This window comes from Struthio camelus, chromosome 17 (genome assembly GCF_040807025.1).
Source record: "Struthio camelus isolate bStrCam1 chromosome 17, bStrCam1.hap1, whole genome shotgun sequence".
In the NCBI taxonomy this organism is placed as follows: domain Eukaryota; kingdom Metazoa; phylum Chordata; class Aves; order Struthioniformes; family Struthionidae; genus Struthio; species Struthio camelus.
In genome coordinates, this window is record NC_090958.1 from 5766116 (window position 1) to 5789856 (window position 23741).

Below are 23741 nucleotides of genomic sequence, written 5' to 3' on the forward strand. Positions count from 1 at the left end.
TGTTTTGTTTTCTATAAAAACACAATTTATATGTGCTTTAAAGACAGAATTTAGCTATAGCTTACTATTTGTTTTGATTTATATTTCTTTTAATTGAGCTGTAAGTGAACTTGACAGCTTTGTGACCAAAGGCAAGTCCTGATACTTAGGTTCCAGAACAAAAGGGCCTTAATGAGGTCAGAGCAGTAACAGAATATAAAACAGAACACTTCTTATTCAATCTCATTATTGCTGATGGGCCTCAAGTGCGCCCTTACTAGTTGCTCATGTTCCCAGTTTGGAATGGGGTGGGGGGAAGGAAGAGTAGGTTGTCTGGAGTCTACGAACCGTGGATAATATAGAAATTATTACAGATACTGAAATGAGTGTGCCTGCTCAGAGTGAAATGCAAATGCATGGACATAACCTTTCCATTGTTGTCAATACACCCATGACTGACTCGCTTGTTTAGTTTTTAGATGAGTTTATTTTCAGGGATAGGAGTTTGAACCTTAATCTCTCTTTAAACGGTGAAGCCCAAGACAACGGTATCTCTTTCAAACTGGTTTCTCTTCATCTCATAAATACTCAGTGACTGCTTGTTTTGTTTGGGATAGAGCAGGAACAACTGCACGCTCCTTTTCAGATACAAAACTTCTTGCTTAATCTGTTCCCACACCAGTTTGCAGCATAAGCTTTTTGCCCTCAGAGATCTAGGAAGTACAAAATGCCAGAGTGCTACAACGAGATAGATATACTTTTAGTGATAAGAAAAGCAAATCTAGACGAAAGAGGAGGGGACACATTTAATAGTGCCCATAAAGATTTAAATATATTTGAGTGATATATACAGGAAACCTTACAACTTCTCCCTTGCTTGTGAAGAACCTGCACACTGGTTGCTAAAGGCCTGAAGTTCTAGAGCTATTGTCTCGAATGAGTTTATCATACATTTTGCGATTGTGGTAGCTGTTTCCATATGTCCCTATATAAATGCTCTAGGCAAGCCTTTGACAGAGTGGATTCTCTCTTCTGTCTCCTGAAGGACCATGTTTTTCTTTCCTTCAATCAATACAATCAAAATAGCCAAACAACAGTTATAAGAATGTATTAAAGTCAGCTCTCACCGGGCTTTTACTCACTTATAACTGCAGAATCAGGCCCCTCGTGTAATCCTATGTCGTTAATCTAAGAGCAAAATAACAGGTATCAGCTCCTTTTTCTAGATCTTATTGGTGACAAAACATTTTAAATTCAAATCTACTTGGGTATTTTTAGCTCCTTCATAGCGCTTCACTTTGTAGAGGGATTATGGTGTCCATCAGATGGACTTAAAACGACAACTTGGAAATTACACATTTTGCAACAAGAGAAAAATGATAATTTTAGGAAACGAAAGAATAAATGTTTCAAGGGGAAAGAAGATAACAGAAGAAGATAAAGAGAAAGCAGAAACCCATTATAGATACATTAGTCCAGGCTCTACTGTGGTCAGTGAGCACACAGCATAAGCCACATTTTTCATTCATCTTGGTTATAACAGAACCAGTATCTGCTACACAAACATGGCTTAAAAAACACCAAAGATTTCTTAGGGCTTCTGACCAAATCTTTAACTTCTCTTTTCCTGCGACGGTAAATCAAAATGATTTTTAGAATTAAAAAATCATTTTGAATCGATATAGTTAATTTGCCATTTGGCTATAGTCTTCCTCACTTTGTTAGAAAGGCCATATTGTCTCTGGCGGATTTATTTTCTTTTTTAATTCTAAGCTGCAAAGTAAATCTTGCAAGCTTGGCAGGATAAGTCCATATCTATATCAGGGCAATATTTTGCAATTCTTGCCATAAACACCTACTAATGCCAAAGGGGAAGAGGACTTTAATCCAGATAAAATAAGATTCTTAAACGCTGAAAACTGTACTCAGATTTATGGGCCAATTTTAATATTTGAGCTCTCATGCCAAAAACTGCACATTCCACATGTGCAGTGTGGGGTGTTGCCTGACTGGCTGCTTCCAAGGTCATAGCACATCAAGCTACATCACCCATCCAGAGTTCCCCTCTAATCTATTCCAATAAATAAACTTGGGGTTTTGTTCTGAAAATGTGTTCACCAAATGTTATTTCCATATTTACTTTGCCGTTTACCCTTAAATCTTTTAAATTTCATTCCTTTGTAATATTTTTACCCTATATCTTATTTAACACCTTTTAATAAGCTGAATTCTTACCAAGCGAGCACAACAACATATGAAAGATGAAATCTATCTCTTTGATGGTATGAAACCATGACCCAACAGGCCCACCCTCTGCCTAGAGGGCTAGTAGGAGCTTCATACTGGATTATTAAATAGTTTAGAAACTCAGGTATGTTTATTCATAATGCGAGGTATCTAGCAGACATCACACTTCTTTCCTCTTCTCAGTGCAAAAATAATTTACAATTTAAAAATGTTTGCCATTTTGCTCTGCTAAATCGCTCTCTCCTTTTATTCCTGAGTAGTTTCACTTGTCCTTTTCTTCTTTCTTTCTTTCTCTTTTTTTACACATAGGTCATTTGCTTCGGTCCTACAGATTATTTACCTGAGAATTTGCAATCATGTCTGACACAGACCAACAGGGCATGCTGATGCACAAAACCGTTCCTTACCTCTGACTGAAACTAAACATGTTCCTTTGACTTTCTTTGGTAGTTGCCTTTGCAAGATCTTGCTGGCCAGGTCACTCTGTCAGAGAACTTCTACTACTTCCATGGTAAGGTCTCAAAGACACATATGTGACACCCACTGGACATTCTCATTCTTTTTTTAAAGAACAAGTGAAAACTTGCTACCACAGAGAGAGCATTTTGTCCAATGAGCCATCATATAGAGGACTGCCTAAACGTTTCATTTTTAAACTTGCCTATTAGTATTTTCAACAACTTTTATGTTTAGCATTACTTTCTCTTGATAGCAACGGTTTACATTTTGCTGTGGGTTTTCTTCATCCCTTCCAGTTATACCTGAAATGTCATCTAAGTATTACCGTGATGTGGGAAAGAAATCAGTCTGCTTCCCTGCTCCTGAACTGTTTTCGTCCTTCCATCCAAGGCCACATTTTGTCTTTTCTTGAATTGCTTGTGAGCAATTTAAACTTCACATGGCCAAATTTTCCTGACTCCCGTGCATTTCTGTCACTAGTACAAGCACCATCCTGTTAATATTGCTCGTTATAACCCGTCAGGCACCTTTGACTCCTTCCTTTTCTTCACTGTTCATACCTCTGTTCATAACACTGTCCGCTACTCCTTCAACTCCCGCTGCTACTCCATCCATGAGAGTAAGAGATGACCTTTTCTCTTTCCAGACTGTAAAACACCTTATCTAGGTTCCTCTTGCCTGCGACAGCTTTCTTTCCTGCCTCTCTTGTATCTTTTACAATCCAGAAAACAAGGAGCTACGAAGATAATTTCTCTGTTTTTTGATAAAAGGATATGAGCACTTTCTTTTATCTCCATGTACAGATTCACTTCTGCTTCACCACGGTAAGTTTAAATGTCTCATTCTTGCCCATGTGACTCACATATTTATTTGAACTTTCTTCTCACTTTGCGAATGCTATCAACTTCAGTTAATCTGAGTCGTCTACAACAGTTTGCAGATTTCTTTCAACGCTATCTTGTAGGTGTGGAAAGCTGCCTCAAAATTGGCTTTCCGGGTCATTAACCTTTCCTCAAAGAAACTGCTCCTTAATAGGTACTGTTAGTATAGTATTCATCTGAACAGATAAGGTATTTCAAAGGGAATTTTCATGTATATAATTCTCTCAAGATATATGTTGAAACATTCACCTTCGCCAGGGCTGTGCTTTTCTGAACCCCACAAAACCCTGACCCTGAAGCAGCTGTGCCTTGCGCGTAATTTGTTCACGTAAGTAGTCTCCGTGACATCAACAGGTTTACTCAAGGGAAGCTATTTATTTGTGAAGGCATTTGCAGAATTAGAGTATTTCTGCAGTATACCTACTGTGGGGCCTAGTGTTACATCGGGCACTAGTCTCGGCCTCATCCTGGAAAGGGAGAAGAAACAAACTCCACGAAGTCCAAGCAGGCTGTCACTGCTGCTGTTGACTGTAGAAGGACAATGCCCAAATACTGATGAATGGTAACGCTAGAAAAATCTCCGATGGAGTCAGTTGGGAAGGCTCGGGTCACACAGAGTCTGTTTGACTGGCTTGTGTGGACTGTGAAATAATCTGTGTGATTTGTTTTTTGTTAAAAGTACACTTAGCTTCTATAGCTGTGGTAGTTAGCGATGGTTGTGAAGAGACTGCGTGGATCTCCTGTGTTACTTATAGCGAATGACGGTGAGCAGGTTGGCTGCAATTCAAAGACCGCAGTCTAATCGTTAGCAAGATAATACAGCTATGGGCCTGGTGTACAACTTCTCTACAAGCAAATCTTGCATTTTATTTTGTTTTCTTTTTGTCTTTTAGGCATACGAACTATCACTTCAGAAATACAGTATCTTGTTTTAAATCAACTCAGGCAACTTTTCTCTTTATGAGGAATACGATAACCTTGCTAATTTAGCCAGTCTTGTATGTTAATAAAATGTTAGTTTACAGGCAATCTGTAGATTATCAGTGTTTTTCTTGATAAAAAACAAACAAACTATTCAGTATGGTGTGAATGTGCGAAGACTTTTTATTTTTAATGTTATGTTGAAACTAAATGCTGTTAATTTCTTTTCAAGTCAGTGAATTAGCTGCTTTTTTCCTTTTTAAAGGCTTACATTTGTGGTAGTGAAGGTTTTTCATTTAAAAACAAAGTCATTACAAGTTCTTATTCATGAACACTTGAACCAAAAAAATTAATTGCTGGTTGAATTAAAAAACACTTAAGAAATGTATGCAACCTCATAAAAAATAGAAAATGAGACTACTGGAAGCGTGGCTGAAAGTAGCCTGTTCAGCTGCGCTGTAGTCCAAGACCATGCAGTAACAAACTACATAGATCAGGGACAAGGAACTTCTTAAATTTCTTCAGTTTTAATAATCCTCAGCGACATTATTAACTGGGTAGGGTTTATTTGAGAGCATCTCATGGGCAGGGGAAAAAACAAACAGGCTTTCTCAGTGCCTTTTTAACATGTAGACTAGCTAAAGACGGCTTGGTTGTATTATGTTCATAATTTAGGTCTCTATCCTCCCTCACCCTGTCCTTCCCTTATTGCACACTGTGGATGTCTGCAGAGGAAAATTTAGAAAACAGTTCGAATGACACTTGATTAAATGAGAGACAAGACAAACATTACTCATACTGTAACAGCTAGAATTTGTATTAGGGAGTAACCATCATATGTAACTCAAATGCTAGAAAAATTGGGATTTTTTTTTTCTTAAAGGCAGCTCATTCAGCTATAGACTAAAAATGATCACAATTTACCTGAAACTTTTCACAAGTCCTTCAGTCATACTGAGCAAGCTCAGACTTTCATGCTCCTGGAGGTTGAAAAAATAAACACAAATATAAATAAAATGAAAATAAACCTTTTAATACCGAAAAGTTCACAAATCTTTTTTTTTTTTAAGTGTGACTTAGGTTAGCAGACTCCTTAGTTTTATACATTAATAAAGATAAATTTAAAAAACAAAATTTGATTAGGGAAATACAAGATCATTTTTCTCCTATAAATTTAATTGCCCTACTCTTTGAAGTAATTTGTAGTCATTTTACCTTTGTAAAACCTGGATGTTAAAAATGAGTCAAAGTTCTCTGAAACTTGGAAAAGGATATGAAGAAATAAATTGAGATGTAGAATTAGACAGAAGCAGCAGTACAGCCACCACTGTTGTATTTCACCTAGCTCTTGAACATATTTTCATAAAAAAGCGTGGGCATTGCCCTTGCCGACAATAATTTTTTTTGGAAATAACAATTGTAGGCGGGGGACATTCTTATAACTCAGGCTTCTAAGCCTTTCTTTTAGCTGGAAATGAGCTATCCCTGACCCGAAAAGTCAAACGCTGCTGCTTTTGACGCTTACCAAAGTTGGCTGGACTGCAGTTCGACTGCTGGTGTTGGAAGGACCAAACTGCGCGACCGGAGGTGGGAGAGCCCTGCCTGGATGTAGTGCTCAGGCCAGTTGTATTCCTCAAGTAAATATTCCTGTTGCAAGTTTGTGAAAATACTGCAAAGTTGACGTGCTTTAAGGCAAAATAAAACCATGCAATTACTTGTCATTTTAGCTTTGCTTTAGCCTCCTGACAACTTTATTTCTTCCTCCATGTTTAGTTTGAAGCATAAGCAACACCTGCTGGTACAAACAACGTCTATGAAACTGCTGAGCCATCCTCCTGGGAGAACAGGTTGGATCATTACTGTAAGCTCTGGACAAAATAATCTTGTGTATCAGTGTTGGGACTCTAATGTTGGAAGGGGTCTCTAAGGGCGAGTAACTGGCTTCTTCCCAGGGTGCTCATCACGTCTCTATGGCGAAGACCAAGTGTGATACAGCTGGTTTCCAGGAGCCTGGAAACTCCTTGCCACTTCTGAGTTTTGGTCTTGCAGCTAGCAGGTTAATATGTTGGCAGAGCTACTTGCAAAAGTTTGTATATCTTGCTATTTTAGAAAAATGGGTGTTTGGTTAAAGCAAAAAATCCAATGTTATTGTTCATGTTCATTGATCAATTTTTAAAGAGCAGCAAAAGAAAACAGGGAATAAAACTCGAATAGCCTGAGTTGGGAAACACGTTCCACCACATACCATGTAGGACAATTATGCATGAGCAAGTGTCACTTGTACTTGAATACGATATCTGTTAAGTGGAACGATTTCTGTTTTAAGTAACGCTATTGTCAGAATACAGCGAGGGAACTTTCCTAGATTGGTACGGTGAAGTGAATGATCAGACTGTAATGATTTCCTGCACCTATAACTAAAACATAGTATAAAATCAAGTAACTGGCAAACCATCTGAAGAGCTGCTAGCTTTTTTTTTTTTTTTTTTTCAGTTTAAAACCAAATTGAGCTTTGCAATGCAAAGACCTGGTCACAATCTTCTAACCAATAGCCATTCAGAAATGCTAGCAGCAACTCTGTAACTTCAAAATATTCACCCAATAAAGGTAGCTTTATCACACGGAAATATTTTTAGTGTAAGAGTTGGTAAGTTTTGTTAAGAATCCTGAAAAACGGCCAAGGCAGCAATAACGTGAGTATATTAACGTTTCTCCCTGTGAAGACGGATCTGAATCATATGTTAGGCCCCAGCGTGTGGTTGTCTTAAGATCATGAGAAAATCAGGTGTAATTAATAATCTCTACCCGGAAGATCCGGAAGAGGAATTCTGACACCTGCATATACCGTTTGGAGAGAGAGAGAGCAGCACATGGCAGAAACATGAACCCCCTCCTCTGCCGTGTCCCATTCTAAGCGGTATTATTAGCTTTCTCTGGGGCAAGTAATCATGTGATACTCAGTTTAAAAGTATTTCTCAAATAAGAAAATGCTACTTATTTCATGATGAGGGATGTCCTTTTACTCCAGAAATAGGATACTTTTTATAAGGCGTTTGTTGCACCCTAGGTATTATTTGGTGACAGGACGGATAACTGATGCTGCGGTGTATTTACAAAGAACTATATTGTTTTAATATGAAAAGCTGTCGTTTTTAGACTTTGTTGGTTACTGTGTGTTACTTGACGCGTTTACAAGTGCCAGACTGTGTCCTGTGTTTATGAGACCTGGAGCCAAGAGAAAGTGGAGTAAGATGGTCCTGAGTTCTCCTGATTCTGGATTGCTTAACGATCCCGAAGGAAACGTGCGTTCGTGTAGAGAACCGTGATGGCCGGGCCAAACTACAGCGAGCAATTTCCAGGTTATGGCAGTTTGTCTCCTTAGCTTTGCCCCTTACCAGTTTGGGGCTTTCACAACGTTTCTGTGCCACCTGATGTTCCTAGGTGACTGAAGGAGGATAAAAGTCCCCCCCTCGGGTGACTCCAGGGTTTGTTTGGCCACCTAATTAGTGTTTTTTTCTTTCTGAAAAAAGCAATTGTGACAAAATGTGGTATTCAAATAATTTGTTGGAAAACACTTTTCCTCCCACTAATATAGGCCCAGTGTTTGCAAGGCAGAATTTCTGCGGGGTGCAGCAACGAAGTGAAGGCGACGAAGTCGGCCGGCCTCGCCCGAGGAGGAGCACGCGCCCGCAGAGCCCCGGTCGCGGCGGGAACCTTCCGCCGGCCCAAAGCCTGTCGCTCCGCGCACGTAACGCAGCTAAGCGGCTGTGACGCCTGTTTGTGTTAGAGGTCTGTCGCTGTGAGGTAAGTCCGGACAAACTCCATCCCGTCATTACAACAGATGCTAATCTTTTTAATTTATTGCAAAGAAAAGTAAGTTGCCAAAAAGATGCCTAAATAAGATAAAATATCGCAAGGAAAGCTGCTCTCTAAGCATGGCGAGAAAAATTTTTCCACTGAATCAAGTGACTGAAAACGTGTTACGAATCTGTATTAAAGTGAATTGCTAAACAAACCATCTTTCCAACGGTGCTATTTGCACTGCATGGCCCGTGACGCGGTCCGGTTGCGGGTGAGAAGTCGAGACACGCGAGCTGTGATCTGCGTGAGCAAACCGGGCTCCTGCTGGTGAGCATCAAAGGGTCGTTATGGACGTTAATTAAAAAAATCAGTTGTTACGAATTGTGTGTTAAACGAAACTTTCAGTTATTTGTGATTTGCTAGTTGTGTCGTGCCTAACCTTTCTTCTTCCCCAGAAGGCGTTATTTCAGTTAATTATTTCATTTGTTTCTGCCACCCTTGCAGAATGAACCGCACACGATGCCTGTATTCGGGCTGAACAAGGGCGCGGAGCTGCTCCGCTTTCTTGGGGGACTCGCGCGCCGCGGTTCGGCTTGGAGGGTCGGGCCGGGCTTTTAGGAGGGGACCTGCCCGGGGGCCGCCCCGGCCACCTGCCAGCCCTCCAGCTCCTGTCTTAAAACTCCTCTGAGCATTCCCCGGCCCCCTGCGGCGCAAGGACCCGGCGGGAGCCGCACGGCCGAGGCACCGCGGGGTTGGGGGGGGGCGCGGCCCGGACCCCCCCCCGCCCCCCCCCACGGCCGCTCAGGGCAGGCGCCGCGCGGGGACGCCGCGAGGTTCGCGGGGTCGCGAGGCGTCGAGGGCGGCGGCGGCGGCGGCGCCCGCCCCCTCCCCCCTCCCCCCGCACCGGCGGCGGCGCCGCGCTCGCGCTCCCGCTCCCGCTCGCGCTCGCGCTCCCGCGCGCCCCCAGCGGCCCGGCGGGCGCCGCGGCGGGGTGAGGGAGGGGCCGCGGGAGGGAGCCCCAGCGCCGGGCCCCCGCCCTCCGGCGCGCGTCACGTGGGGCGGCGGCGGCCAATGGCGAGGCGCGCTGCGCCTGGCGGCCGCCATTGCTGTCAGAGTGGCGAGAGGCAGAGGCGAGTGTGTGAGGAGGAGCTGGTGAGCGGGGCCGCTGGGCGGGCAGCGCCAGGCGGAGGGTGGCGAAGACGGGCAGGGACAGTGCTCCCTCTCCGGGCCGCGGCTGCCGCCCGCCGCCCGCAGCGCCGGGGGCCCCGCACGGAGCGTAAACAAGGCGGCGGCGGCGGCAACAGCAGCAGCAGGAGGAGGAGGAGGAGGAGGAGGAAAACACCATCCACCCGCAGCCAGCGGCGGCAGCAGCGAGGGGCGGCCGGGCGGGGAGGGAGGGAGGGGACACGGCCTCCGCCGGCCCGCGAGACAGCGCCCCCCCCGCGGCCGCCGCCGCCGCCCGGGGCCCGCGACCCTCCCCCGCCGCCCGCCCGCCCGCCCGGCCCGTGCGCGGTAGGGGCCGCCGCCGCGGGGGGGCCGCCGCCCTCGCCCCCCCTTCACCGCAACGTGCGCCCTGAGCGGGGGGGGGCCCGACCTGGACACGGAAGCGGGGCCCCGGGCGCCCCCCCCCTTCTCCTCCTCCTCCTCCGCCCGGCGGTGCCGCGGCGGCCTGGAGCAGCGCAGGAGGCGTCGCCCCGCGCGGCGCCGAGCGGCCGGGAGCGGAGCGGCCGCGTAGCCGGCCCGCGGGGGCCCCTGCCGGGCCGCGCCGCCCGCCCCGAGCACCGTTTGGCGGGGGCCGGCTGAGGAGGAGCGCGGCCGCCGCCGCCTCGGCGCCCGCCCGCCCGCCGCCGGGGCGCCGTCCGCCCCCCCCCCCCCCCCCGCCCGCCCGGCGCCCCCTGCCGGCCGCGGCCGGGGGCAGGACAGCGGCTGCCGGCCCGGCGACCGCAGGAGCGGGCTGCGTCGCGGAGTGGCCGGTGCTTCTCCCTGCCTGCCGGGCCCGTCTCCTCAGACATGCCCCGCTCTGGCGGCCGGGCTCGCCGAGGATCATGACTGCAGCGGCGAACTGGGTGGCGAACGGGGCCAGCCTGGAGGACTGTCACTCCAACCTCTTCTCGCTGGTGAGTGCCTGCGTGAGCCCCCGCAGGGGTGGGCGGCGCGGCAAGTTTGCCGGCTGGGTGCAGCTGCCGGGGGCTTTATAGTCGGGGCCCGTGGGGCTGCTCCTGCGCTGGCCCCTCCCCCGGCTCGGCGCCCCGTGTTTATTTTGCTCTTTAACGTGGCTTGCCGCGAGTGTGCGTGTGTTCCTCGCACAGCTGCGTTCGCCGGGCTGCGGGAGTGCCTGCGTGTCTGCGTGTGTGCCCGGCATGTGCGACCATCTTCTCTGGTAAACAGTCTTTTCTCCCCGCCTCCCTTGGCACTCCGTGCCCTGGTGCTTTGTGCCTACCAAACTGTGGGTTTTTTTTTTTTCCTCCCCTCTTCTTCTTTCATAATGGCAAACGCCATTTCAGCAGCAGCGAACAGTTTGCGTAGCGTGACTGCCTCTCGGACTTACCTCTGGGCTCTCCTGACTAGATGCCAGCTGTTTTGACCCTTCTTTGAACAGGTTGTGGTTGGGGACAAGAGATTTAAAAAAAAAAAAAAGAAGCTTTTAATTTTTTGTTTTCAGAAGAAAAACGGTAGCTGAAAATGTAGTATGCTGGATAGCTTGATGATCTAGGTGCTGTCATCCCCTCTGGTTGGTAACTGACAACTTGTACTTGCATTGCATGGTATAATTTTACAAAAATCGTGGTATCAGTTGTGACTAGCTACAGGGTCTGTATGAATTTAAAACAAGAAAACCATTAGTTTTTGTATAAAGGCAATGTCACTTGGAAATGTCTTGCTTTATTTTACCGGCCACCTGCAGCAACCTTATCCCTTCAGAGCGGACAACAGATCAGCGAGTGACAAGACTGTTAGATCACCAACAGTCTTCTAGTGCTGCTAGGGCCAATGTCTAGGGGAAGGAGGGATTTTTTTAATGCGTGTTATAGTATAGTTAAAACAAAAACTTGCAGTGTAAGTTTGGGGATAAATGTATGAAAGATTTGTGGTGGATAAAACCCTTTGCCCTCCCCAGTGCTCTGTAAGAATTGAAGGTAGATACATATATTTGATTTTTTTTTTCAAAAGAAAGGAAATGACTGTTATTGCATTTATAAGAATTAAGGAAAAAAGAAAGTGAATTGAAAATGCAGATGATCAGTCTTTTTGCTGTGTGATGGCCTATCATTCTTCTGCCTCTGTTTTCTTTAATTTGTATGTGTGTGTTTTTTATGTGGCTTGTATCTGTTAAGTATCTGGGACAAGGGCCGTAGTCTATGCCTGTGTGTTCTGCTAGGAAGCTGGCCTGGAGATTCTTCTGTGAGAATAAATAAAATTCTTATTTTGGCTTTTTATTGAACAGTTAGACATTATTTAGGCTCATATTTACGTTTCTGTTTGTGATAGTGTTTTCTGATATTTAGAAGTATATAAGAATGCTGCAGGAATTGTAATGGTGATTTTTTTTGAATACACTGGTCTTACACACTAAGAAAAATAAAATGATAAGCATGAGGGAGATGGTTGTATCTGATTGCAAGAGCAAGATAATGGATAGTTACTCTTTCACAAAAAAAATCAAATTGTGCAATCCCTATTAATTCATGGAAAATTGATTAGCATGTTTTCGAGAAGCATAACTTTTCATGTAGTTGCAATCCACAAATCTGTCACTGGTGAAATAATGTTGGTGCTCAATTAGCATAAATTATAACATTAAGTTATTTCATGGTTATTGTGGTTGCATCTATCTATTCTGTTTTATTTCACCGTACTAGGCTGAGGAAACATTGAAAATTTTTAAATGCACCTGTAATATTGGTGAAATAAATTTTGCAGAGTTCTTTTGAAAGTGTTTTAGTAATAGGTCTAATCTGCAACCCTAAATCTCCCATGTAATTTTGTGGGAACTAACCATACCTGTGAAGTGGTGCTATGTACGAAACTATAATAGTTTTATTCTTTTCTGGCTCTACTTGCAAAAAATAACTGATGAAATAATATTTTTATATAAGCACGTATATACAAACACAGTAATTATTAGGGTGATTTATTTCCAATAGCATTAGTATTCATTAGGCCATATTTATCAATGAAAGTCTCACCGTATTGAGAAAGGAAATACTGATTGGAAATATCTGGTCAGAAGCATTGACCCTTTAACCTCAAATTGTCATACTTGTCTCAAAACTTACCATGTGTTAAAGCTACGGTAGTCTGGATTACTAATTAAAGACGCTCTTGCTGATTACTTACTTTTTCAATGCAACAGAACAAAAACATGCACAAACTAATCAACTGTTAACGGGGAATCGTCCGTTCTTTAGGAACGAGGTGGATTGCAAAGCTGTATTTAAACTGATTCTGCTATTAGAATTGAATGTTAAATTTTTATCTCAGGCGTTGTTTTGGGTTTGAGTCAAAAAGTAATGTTCTTGACTGCAGAATTATGCTTCTGAAACAGTTATAATCTGCTGTGACTCTCCTTGTCTATTTTTAAATAATGTTTTTTCCCCACAAACATTCGGCTTGTTTAAGAAGGAGCAGTATCCTCAAAGCGCAGAGAATCCAGAGCTCTGTTGTGGTGTCTGTGATTGGTTGCTGTAGGGGATTTGAGTTTGTTTAGCACATCATAAATTGATGATTTCAGCTTATTTATTCCATCAGTTGTAGACGGTCTGTAGAGAGATGATAGCTAGACACCACTGTTTCTTCTGCATCTTCTTGTGTGAAATATTTTCTAAAAATACATAGCTTTCTAGTAACTAATCTCCTCTATCAGTGAGGTCAAGAATGTATGGTGGTTCTTTAGCTTAAACTGTTTTATTTGAGGGGAAGGCGTTGCCAAAGGTTAACGTTTTAGTTAGCTTTCAGTAGGCAGATGCTGAATGTGATCTCGGCCTTAAATAGTTACAGTTTCATGAAACGTCACCCTGGTGGGTGATCTGAAGGGCTGTCGTCTGTCTTGTGTATTGTTTTATAATGAGGCAGGAATCCAGTGCCATTTTAGAAAATGTGTTAACGTTTGTGTGCTCTGTCAAGCGCAAAACCTACACAAAGAAATCTAGAGCTTTGCTCTACTTGTGAAGCGTTTCTTAGTAAGACGATACTATAAAGTGTCACTTTGTATAGCGGTCATCAGATTACATCTCGGATATGAACTTTTGTTGTTGATATTGCCATCCGGTAGATTAGTAGGCTTGCCCATTAAAAATAGGCTTTCTGTCTGAACTTGCTTTATTTCCAGCACAACAGTAGAAGAAATTGTCCTAACTTTATTTTTGCAATAGTCAAAATGTCGGCTGCTGCTTCTAAGGGGAAAAAATTCTTGTTATTGAAACAGTATTTACTAAGCTGTTGTTAAAGGCTGATATTTAAACCCTATTTAAGAGTTGGCTAATACTTATTTAGAGAGAAAATGTTCTGAGGTAATGTGCTCTATATTAAAACTTCCTGCCAAGCCAGCACACAGTCTTCCTATGAACAGTCTTTAGTCATGAAAGTAGTCTTACTGAAATTAATTTGATTTTTCCTGTGAGTAAGGGTTAATCATGTGAAGGTGGAGGCTTGCATGAAGTGTGAAGAAGACGTTTCCTCAACCGGCTGGCTTAGCTGCCGTCATGGATCACAAGGAGCCAGGCAATCTCTGAAGACTGGAGGGAAGTTCCGTAACGTTTCATACAATAGAGCAGGAAAAAGGTTCAGCAAAGGGTGTCAAGAATGACCAGAATTTTGGAGCAGCTTTCATGTGATGAAAGATTAGATAGCCTATGAGTAGAAGTCCTCAGCCAGGAGCTGATGTGGTTGTGCGGTTGGAATGTGACAGAGGCTTAAAAATCTTTAGTGTGAAGGCAGTGACCAGGTGACAAATACTCCTCCTCTCTTTCAATAAAAGTAGTAGTGGGTATCACATAAAGCTAATGGGAGGCTGATTCAAAACAAAAGGTGTTTCTACATGCAGTAATATGAAGTCAGTCTGTGCCACGGGATCGTGGAGCTGTTAAAAATGGAAATGGGCTCTTTAAACAACTGTAAAATTCTTAGAAGAATTCATTAAAGAGCATTTGACATGGAAGTCTTACCTTGTTTTTAGGGGCTTCCCAAAGATAGCCTATTTTCTTTAGCAGAGCATGTATGGTAAGCACAAAATTTAGATCTGTGTTTGGTAAAAGACACAATTAGGACTGTAATGCAGCCGGCTGTTTTGTCATAGCCCCGTCACCGTGTTGTGGTGGTTTATATGGGACTTCATAGAATCCCGTGTGTTCTGAGTACTTGTTTCAAGGCGGTCTTGCAGAAGCCCGCTGTAGGGAAGGCCAGGGTAGTAGATTTTTGCTCCAGTTAGTGTTCAGAGAGAAATTCACAAAATCTGATGGTCACTGCTGCTGTTCTTTTTTCTCTTTGCAAATAGGTAACAGAAGTTGTTGACTGAGACCAGTGGTTTTTGTTGCCGTTTTCATAATGAAACTGAAAGGGGTCCAGGAAGGAAATCTGAGATGACATTTGAATTACTTTCTTGAAGGCTTTTCATGCTGTCAGAAAGTAAAGATTAGGAACGCAGAGATTGCTGGTGAGGTATTCTTTGGTGTTGCATAATTGTCAGTAAAAGACTTTATAGTAAATGGTTGATTGCCCAACCAAATCCATAAGTAGTGGTAGCAAATTAAACAGTAGTAGTTCTTGCTTATTTTATTAGCATAAATGCAGTGCTCTAAGTGGTAGGCTGTTATTTTGGCATGCAGCATGTTGCATCACTACATCATAGATGTCGTTCTCACTTAAAATTCTATGTAGGTTTGAATGTACATATATATTTTTTAAGAAATTGAACTAAACTTCTCAAATTCTCCAAAAGTATTTGATCATTTAATTGTTTTCATCCTGAATTAGGTAACAAGATAAAGTAGAAAACATACATTAGATAATGTAAATGTAAAAATGTAAAAAGTAAAAAATACATTAGCTCACTCTCTCCGGATAAGAGATTATTTTGAGTTTTAAATATCTTCAGTGATAGGCTTTTATTACGTCCTGTCAGAGAGTATTTAGAACTTTAGCCAGAGTATCCGTTTAAAGAAAATAGAGCCAGGTTTGCAAAGATATTGGGACATAGCCACGTTCAATACATTTAGCTTGCCCAGCTTTGGGAGTGGAATTAATGAATCTCTGTTGGGTAACTAGCCTTTCCTGAATATTGCGTAAAGAAAATTAGGTGCGTAGGAGTGACATTTGCAGTTCAGGACAAAGTGTGCAGAAGAATCCCAAGCTAGCCAGCAGGAAACGATTGAATGAGGTTTTCTTGAAAACTTGAATATCTTCTGAATGTACGTGCCTACTCGGGCTATGAATCCTTGTCCAACAACTCTGTTCTGCTTCTTGATGACGAAGTGAGTCCTTTGGGTGAGGGGGCTATTGTGCGTATTAGTATGATTAGGAAAATACTCAAGTAATAGATTGGTGGTTTAAAAAAAAAAAAAAACCCACCAAGTTTCCTAGGAGTTTTTTGTTTGTTTCTAAGAATCTTAGTTTTCACTTGCTATAGTACTAGCTGCAACTACATAATGTTTGTGGATTTTTCAATATAGTTTGTGCAGTATTGACACAACCCCAGTTCTCTAAAACATTTTTGAACTTGATTTTTCCCTTCTGCTTTGGAGAGCAGTTCCTCATGTGAAGCAGATTAAAGAGGAAACTCTTTAATCTTATCTGTAGACCTTTCTTCGGTGTTTTTCCCCCCCCCCCCCCCCCCCCCCCTTCTTGACAGTGCAGTTATTTTGGAAGAAAATCTGTAGAACCTGAAGTTCTTGAACTAAAGGAAATAAAATCACGGTGTACTATATTTACTGAATATGTTAGCTTGATGATTTTAGGTTAGCAGATGAAGAAAGAATTTTTATGGGTGTTTTTCTTTATTTTTAATCTCTGAGCATTCATGGATGTTATGCTTGGAGAAACATATGTAAGTGAAGATATGCTGCTTTTTAAATGCTGTAAAACATCAGTGCTACTGGGCTGTCATACTTATTACTAAGTTGAACATTTATACTTAGTTAATGACACTTTTTGATTGCTAAATGAGAATTCCTAACCTTTGTCTCCACTTTTCCATGATCGCTGTAGAGAGTATGCCATTATCTGTCTCTCTCTCTCTCTTTCTCTCTCTCTCTCTCTGTGTCTCAGTTCTGGTCCACAGTTTACCTTCTTAATCATCCTTTTATCTGAGCTTGACTGAAACATCCCTGCTTGAATCAAGAATGCTGCTACAGTTTTACTCTCCCATCCTGTCACTTGAACCATGTTGCGCCTCTGTTTGCATTCTTTCATCGTCTTGCCCTTGCGGTTGCATTGCCTCTGAGTTACGTGTTTTCACTTACTAGGTCTTCATGGCCTTATTCCTTCTCTGCCCCTTATTTTGTATTCAGTGCTGTAAGACTGACTCCTAATAGATGCCAGTATAATTAAACTATAAATTAATACCTTCTGTTTTTTCTAGTTGTTGCTCCCTATTTGAGAAAGTTTACCAGTTGACATCCACAGACCTTCCATGTTACCCTCCTGCAAAGCCTTCCTCTGAAGTCATTTGTGGGATGCTTGCAGGCAACCTAGCGCTGAGCAGGCAATTGGTCTTTTGAGACTGTTGTCTCTTAAGCTGACCAGAGTAGCTTTATATTCTTTCAGGTCTTTGTGTATTCATTTACTATTTTGTGTTCTGTGAGCAGGTTGCGCGTTTCTGTGTGTAGAGTCTAGCACAGTGGGATTTGGGACTTGGTGGTGCTATGGTAACACAAATACTGTTAGAGAAATACTGTTCTGATTAGAAGCATGCTTGTTTTAGTAATATCCTGCCAGTTATAAAAGGATACAAGTGCTTTCCATGTCCCAGTCCTTCTTTATCTGGAGTACATGTTTGCATGTGGGCATCCTTCTTCCTCAGCCAAGCTTTTATATTGCTTTCACTTTAAACATTAAGCATTGCTTTAAAAATAACTCTTTCCCCTAGTTCCCTGACACCAACTGGTAGTTTCAAAGAGAAACCAGCTAATAAAAATATCCTGCTGTACCAGACATCAAGATACTACTAAAACACTATGTTAGATTCCTTCTACACACAATTGTGAAGTGTATACCACAGGGATAACAGGCCTTGATGCAAAGAATGGCAGCTTGCATCGTTTCCTACTGTGACTTCAACTAGTTATGTAATTTTGCATTAGTATGATTGCGATACTGTAGAATGAGAATGACGTGACATAAACCACTTTGATGCCTTAGAGTAAGTTTAGCTTTTCAGACCGGCGGTTTCTTAGCGCTTTACTTAGTAAGATGATGCTTTTTTTTCTTTCTTTCTTTTTTTTTTTTTTTTTTTTAGTATTTCACAAATATAGAATGTTTAAGCAGTGTTTCCTTTGGCTTGTTCTAGGAATTTTGATAAATTTTTAAGCAAAGCTTTCAGCTGAATATATGAGAATGTAGAATAATATCAGAGCAAATCGCAGTATTCTCCAAGTATGAGCATTAAGGTTTGTATGTATTATTTTTAGATTATTGGATTCATGGGAGTAGTTTAACTAGTAATTTGAAAATAAACAAAGCTGTCCTGAAAGGACAGCTATAAATAATTAGAAAAAATATGTCTATTCTTTTGAATAACAAGCATATCATCTGCTTTAGTTAATCTTGGAAAATATCTCTTCTTGCTTATAACTAAATAAAACTTTAGATAATTTATTTGAACTACATGAACTCTCGTATGCCATTTTTTCCCTTGACTCAAATACACTGTAGGTGATTGGCCGTTGTTGATCTCATGGCTCTCAGTTCCTACCTTAGTTTGTTGAACAGTTAAACGATGTTATTTCTCATTGAGTCATTTGTGGTTTAATTCACTATACTGGGTAGAATTGCAATAGTGCGTATGGAAATCTGACTTGAGCTTTTAGCGGCAGTCCCTCTTCATTCTTTGAAATAGAAAATTTTGTTATGTGTAGCTGCTTAATATTATGCTTGTTGGCAACACTTACATTTATAAGACTAACACAGATGAGGCCAAACTTGCACAAGCCATTGCCCCCTTTCTAGGGAATGTATTAAATAAGCTTAATAAAAAAGGAGAAAAATGGACAGTCTTGTGAAATTAATTTTTAATAAAAGATGGCATGCTATTTCTAATGCTTTTCTCATGAAGCATTTCCCTGTCCTTTCTTTAATCAAGCTCTTCTGCACCATTCTTAGTTGTTTGGGGGTGGTGATGGGGAAAAGACAGATGATTTTAGGCTAAAAAACGTGATCTTTTTCTTACTGTCTTCCACCCTTTGGTCACCACCCAAGGGCTCATAAGCTCACGTTTAGACCTGGCTCAAGGAAATGACCTAGTTTTGAAAAAACTGCTTTCTCCCTTTTCACTTCCACAAGATAGCTCTGTATCCCTTATTCCTGTCTTCCCCAAAGTTTTGGCAGTGGCATGGACTGAAGCTACATCAAAGATGCTGTGTAACCACAGCTCATGTCTTGGAGAAGGAAATGTAGTGTTTCTTCAGTAAAAGTTAATTTAATTTACTCTTTAGTTTTAAAAGAGCTATGCTGCAGTCAGTGCCTTTTTGTGGCCTGTTCTTACATTACCATCTTTGCCTGTAAAATACAGTATTGTGTGAGAACAGAGGACAGAACACAAAAATTAGACAAAAAGTCTTCTGTGCTACTGACCAGGAATCTGCAGCCTTCAGGTTTTCGGTAGGATGTTCATATTCAATAAGTTTAAGACAGAAGTATAAGAATGTGTTGTTTTGTGACTGTATAAAGCCATGAATCTTTTCTTTAATTGGAGTCTCTGGTTTATTAGGAAACTTTCAAATCTAGTGTAGTGTATCTGCAATCTCTTAGTGTCAGTGTTTATTGAGTCTTAGTTCATGTATGTCCGCTGTGTTCCTGAATTTATAGCCAGTTCTGGAGGAGTTATGAAATCCATTCTAAGAACATTTTGTATATTGGCCATGTCAAATACTCCTGTAAAAACAAATAATTTATTTGGCGATAGAGCAGGTTAATTAGCTAAATGAGCTTGCTCTGCATTTGCTTCTCTCATTTGTAGCCCAGCGTTTCTGTTTATTTCATTTTACGTGTGTGTTTGAATAAAATTTTGATGAGTTGAGGTCTTGAATTTCCAGAATTTCCTTCTGATAGGAGATACTGGATTCTTATGTTTGCAGGAATGATGGTGAGAAGGCTGGCAAAATGAATCTACATGACTGGTCATGTAGTGGATTTATTTATTTCTTTCTCTATTAAGAAAGATTCATATGAAAGAATTCCTGAGTGTATTTTTTCCTCTTTTTTTTTTTTTTTTGAGGGCTAAGAGTTTTTGGCAGACTGCCTAATGATTTGAGCTTTCTTTGATGTCACTGTTCAAGACAATGTTGTTGCTAAAGAATCAAGGCTGTCTGGTTGTATTTCTATACAGTTACTCCCGTCCTAGCTTGGAGCTAGGACTCTGCGCCAGGGCCAATGTGGGCAGACAGTGGTTTGCTTTGCAGGTCAGTGATGGAAACATGCATAAAATGACTGTGTGAACTGTTCTTGGTATTCACTAAGTAATTCTGCTTAGATGTGGTATACAAAAATGTTCTAGTTCTGAGCTTTTAGATACATTTTCTTTTTCTTGTGTAAGAGAAGAAAAGGATCTGTATTTTTATCCCCCTCTATCCCAAATTTTATTTACTTGGGTCGTTGTTCTCCCCCTGCTGCCCTTTTTTTCCTTTTTTTTTTTTTTTTTTTTCCTTCCCTTTGCCTTTCTCCTCTTTTCTTCTGTCCCTATGTCAGAACACTTGGTTTGGGGAGCAAGCCCATTGTATGGCTTTGATATTTGAAGTCTTCATCCTTCTTCAATTTGGAACAAAAAAAAAAAACCTCATTTGGCTGGGAATTTGCTTATAATTTAGCTCTCTGTTGCTGACATGCCTTTAGTCTTTTTTATGTGTTGGACTACTTTCTTTCTGTAAGAGAGGCTCTTAGTTTATTTGGAAAGTGGGTAGTTAGTTCTGATTCTGCCTTTTTTGAAGAGAAAGTGCAGACCTAATCATTCACCCACCTCTTAAAGTGAGGGAAGGGTTTCTCTGACTAATAGGTTACCCACTTGTTTGCTTTTGTGTGGCTCTCTGAAATGGCTGAAGTGTGCAGTGTTAGTTTTTATTTTTTATCATCTGTCTACTGAGAAGTTAAGAAGTACCTGATTATCTCTTGCAAACAAATTGGCTGGAGCGTTGTGGAAGTTTTAGCATGCTCAGTAACCTGACCTGTGGACGTTCAAAAATCACGTTGTTAGGGAGAAGTTGCCGCAAGTCTTATTTAGGTGCATGAAATGCACAGAAGAGATTTCTTAAAAGCTATCATAGGAATTGAATTGTGGGTTAATAACCACCTCAATCTAGGGTTTGTGGAAATGAAAATAACTTACTGTATTCCTTCTGTGTGTTGTCTTGGGGAAAGGCATTTTGCTTCCAGATATTATATCTTTCGCTGGTGTACCTATATTTATTCTCCCTGCTCAATTCTGACACAGGTAGTTTTCATTCCATTCCTTCCCCTCCTCCTCTTCAAAACACCCAAAGCAAAGAACACCACTGCCTGTTTTTTAAATATTTTTGTCTTTGGTTAATGGAGTATATATGTTCTCTCTGCACACAGATCTGTCTTGGCTGGCAGCATCCCCTGGAAGCTAGATTCCTACCTATTCAGTACCTCCTCTGTTGTTTAGACTGGCTTTTCAGTTTCCCTTTCTCATCCGTGGGAGTGAGATTCTAGCGTGAGAACCTCCTATTTTGTGTGTCTTTAATGGTGCGCAGTCTGCTTAGTATGAGTGTGAGCGAGTGCATGCCTATGTGGATTTCAATCACATTGTTACCTCAGAAGATGTTGCTGTCATCTTTCAGTTTTCTTACATTTTTATATCTTGAATATTTCTGACTTGAGAGCATCTTTTCAAGTAATGGTCCTTTGGCTTCCAGCCATGCTTATCTTATCCTTTTACATCTCTATCTGATGAACTTAGTTACAGCATTTACAGTGGAAGAGAACTGACAGACCAGGCGTCGGGATGGAACAGTGCACTAGGTACTGAGATTTGCTGAACCAGTTAAGTGACTGCAGATTTGATAGCCAGAGCAGTTCACTGAAGTAGAAAGATGCTGATGTGATCCCAAAGGTCTGCTCTCAATTCTTTGTGTGTGTATGTGCAAATATATGTGTGCGCACACACACACACACACACACATATAAATACACACACACGCGCGCACACACACACATATACACACACGCACACATATATGTATATAGTGAAATCTTGTAAGAGCTCTTGCAGTTGGTCCTGAATGGTTGTTACCGCTTTAGCGATGGGCATGTGGTACTGACTCAAGGGCCAACCGCTTTAGCGATGGGCATGTGGTACTGACTCAAGGGCCACTCTGAGAGTGATTTTGAGGGTAATCCTTAAAGCAGCTCCTCGCTATCTGACTGATGTTTTGGAGATAACAGCACTGTACCTGATGCAATAGCATAGCATAGTACAGATCCTGATCTGCAGGATCAGATCGAAAGTCGTTCAGCCAGGGTCATGTCTCAGTGGAGGCCAGTAGATCCTTGGTCCATTGGATTTAGTGATAATTAGTATTGGTACTTACTAGTTTAGTAACTGATATGTTTTCAGTGGAAGTATTCTATATAACATTGCTTTTTGCATTTAGGAGGTGACCTAGAGGCTTGCTCCAGCCACTCGGTGCAGTGTCTCAGTGTTTCCAAGAGAAAAGCAGAGGACCCAAAAAATCCATCCCAAAAGCCCCCCCCCCTTTCTCCCCCCAATAGGTAAGCAGTAGTGGTTACCTGGAGAAGCGTATAAGAACAGGTCAGGCATATAGTAGCAGTTCCCTTGAATAATCTCACAGGCTCTTGATATATTTAGTTGAGAGGTTTCTTGAACTAGACAGATATTTGAGTGTGTGTGTGGTTTTGTTTTTTTTTTTTAAACCAAGACCTAAATTTTGTTTTCTGCGTTGTTCTGACACAAGAAGTTCTGCAACTTTGTGTTGTGTGATGAACCATTTAATTTTGTTTTGAATCTGCCCTCTGCTAATTTCGATGAAAAGGTAAGAACTGACCACTTTTTTATTATCTGTAGCAGTGCTTTAGCTCTTGGCCTGTGGTTACTTGGCTTCTTTAAGAGATCTTCTCAAGCGCTTGTTAGAAATCCACATATACTTTATCAGTCATGTCTTCTACTTCCACATGCTTTCTCACTCCAGTGCAAGTTTTCTTTAAGAAATTCTGGATTATAGCTGTCTGAGCTCTCGGACTCCAGGAAGACTCTGAATATTTCTCTTTCAATATGTCAGTGTGTGCTCCTCTTACTTTCTGTGGCGTTTTCTTTCGTTTTAACATTCTGTGTTAAAATTCTGTGACTCTTGGGATACATATCATCAGTTTGGGCCTTCATATCAGATTACTCTTTCCTTTGTACTTACCACTCAAAACTTCTTTGTTGGTAGCTTCTGCACCTGCCAGAACTATGGAAATTTGAGCATTAATACTAGAGTCCTTTTTTATTTTCCACTGGGAAAGATGGCACTTAGTTACCATCTTAAATTCCTTATAAGACTGGTCTGACTTTAAAAAAAAAAAAAAACAAAAAAACAAAAAAAAACCACACTAGTTCTCCTAGGTGCCTCCTTTGCCTGTACACAGAATTGCATTTCCATCTGTGAGAGGATAAAAATCATGTTTCTGTCACTAGTTTGTTTGTGGCTCTTAATAATGGGTATGTATAGACTAAATTATTTTAGTTGATCTGGTATTTGACACCATGGTGCCATATTTCAAAAGTTCCCAGGTGCAGAACTCCATTAGAAAGGTTTCTGGTAATAGTATCTTGGTTCTAGCCAAGTTCTTCGCTGAGACTTGGCAAAGCACTGTAAGATAAAAGGTGACATACAAATGCCCTCACGCTGTTGCTTGTCCTACAGAGCTCTGAAATAGTATCATTTAGGTAATTCATTCTTTAGATGATGAGAGTATGAGGGAAGAGGAAAGCATGTTCTGGAGTGAAGAGCTTTATCCAGCAGAAGCAGTTGCAGGTACATTGTAGCAGCGCGCAATGGTGCGCTCAGTTTCTTGAGCCACCAAGAACAAATGAGCAACAAAATGGTTTTTTCCACCCTTCTTTCTAGAATGGTTGTTAGTGGCTGTCCTTTGTCCTTTTTCTAGACACCAGACAATGGACTTGAATAAGTAAAGGAATAAAGTCAAGTGTGTCATTCTGCTGTTGATCGGTTGCCTATTATGAATTCTGTTAGGAAGAATAATATTCAACTCAGCTGAACCTTT

At 41.7% G+C, this 23741-nt stretch overlaps 1 protein-coding gene across 2 annotated transcripts in view; it reads left to right on the top strand.

The window, feature by feature from the left end:
• The first annotated feature begins 10197 nt into the window (after window positions 1-10197).
• MED13L (mediator complex subunit 13L) overlaps window positions 10198-23741 on the top strand; it is a 207545-nt gene continuing 194001 nt past the window's right edge. The window contains exon 1 of one of the 2 annotated variants that reach the window (XM_068910828.1): window positions 10198-10405. In XM_068910828.1, coding sequence (XP_068766929.1) covers window positions 10334-10405 — 72 coding nt within the window. In that variant the 5' untranslated portion in view covers window positions 10198-10333. Of the gene's footprint in view, window positions 10406-10650; window positions 10669-23741 lie in introns of those variants that run through there. The other variant, XM_068910830.1, reaches the window with a different exon arrangement.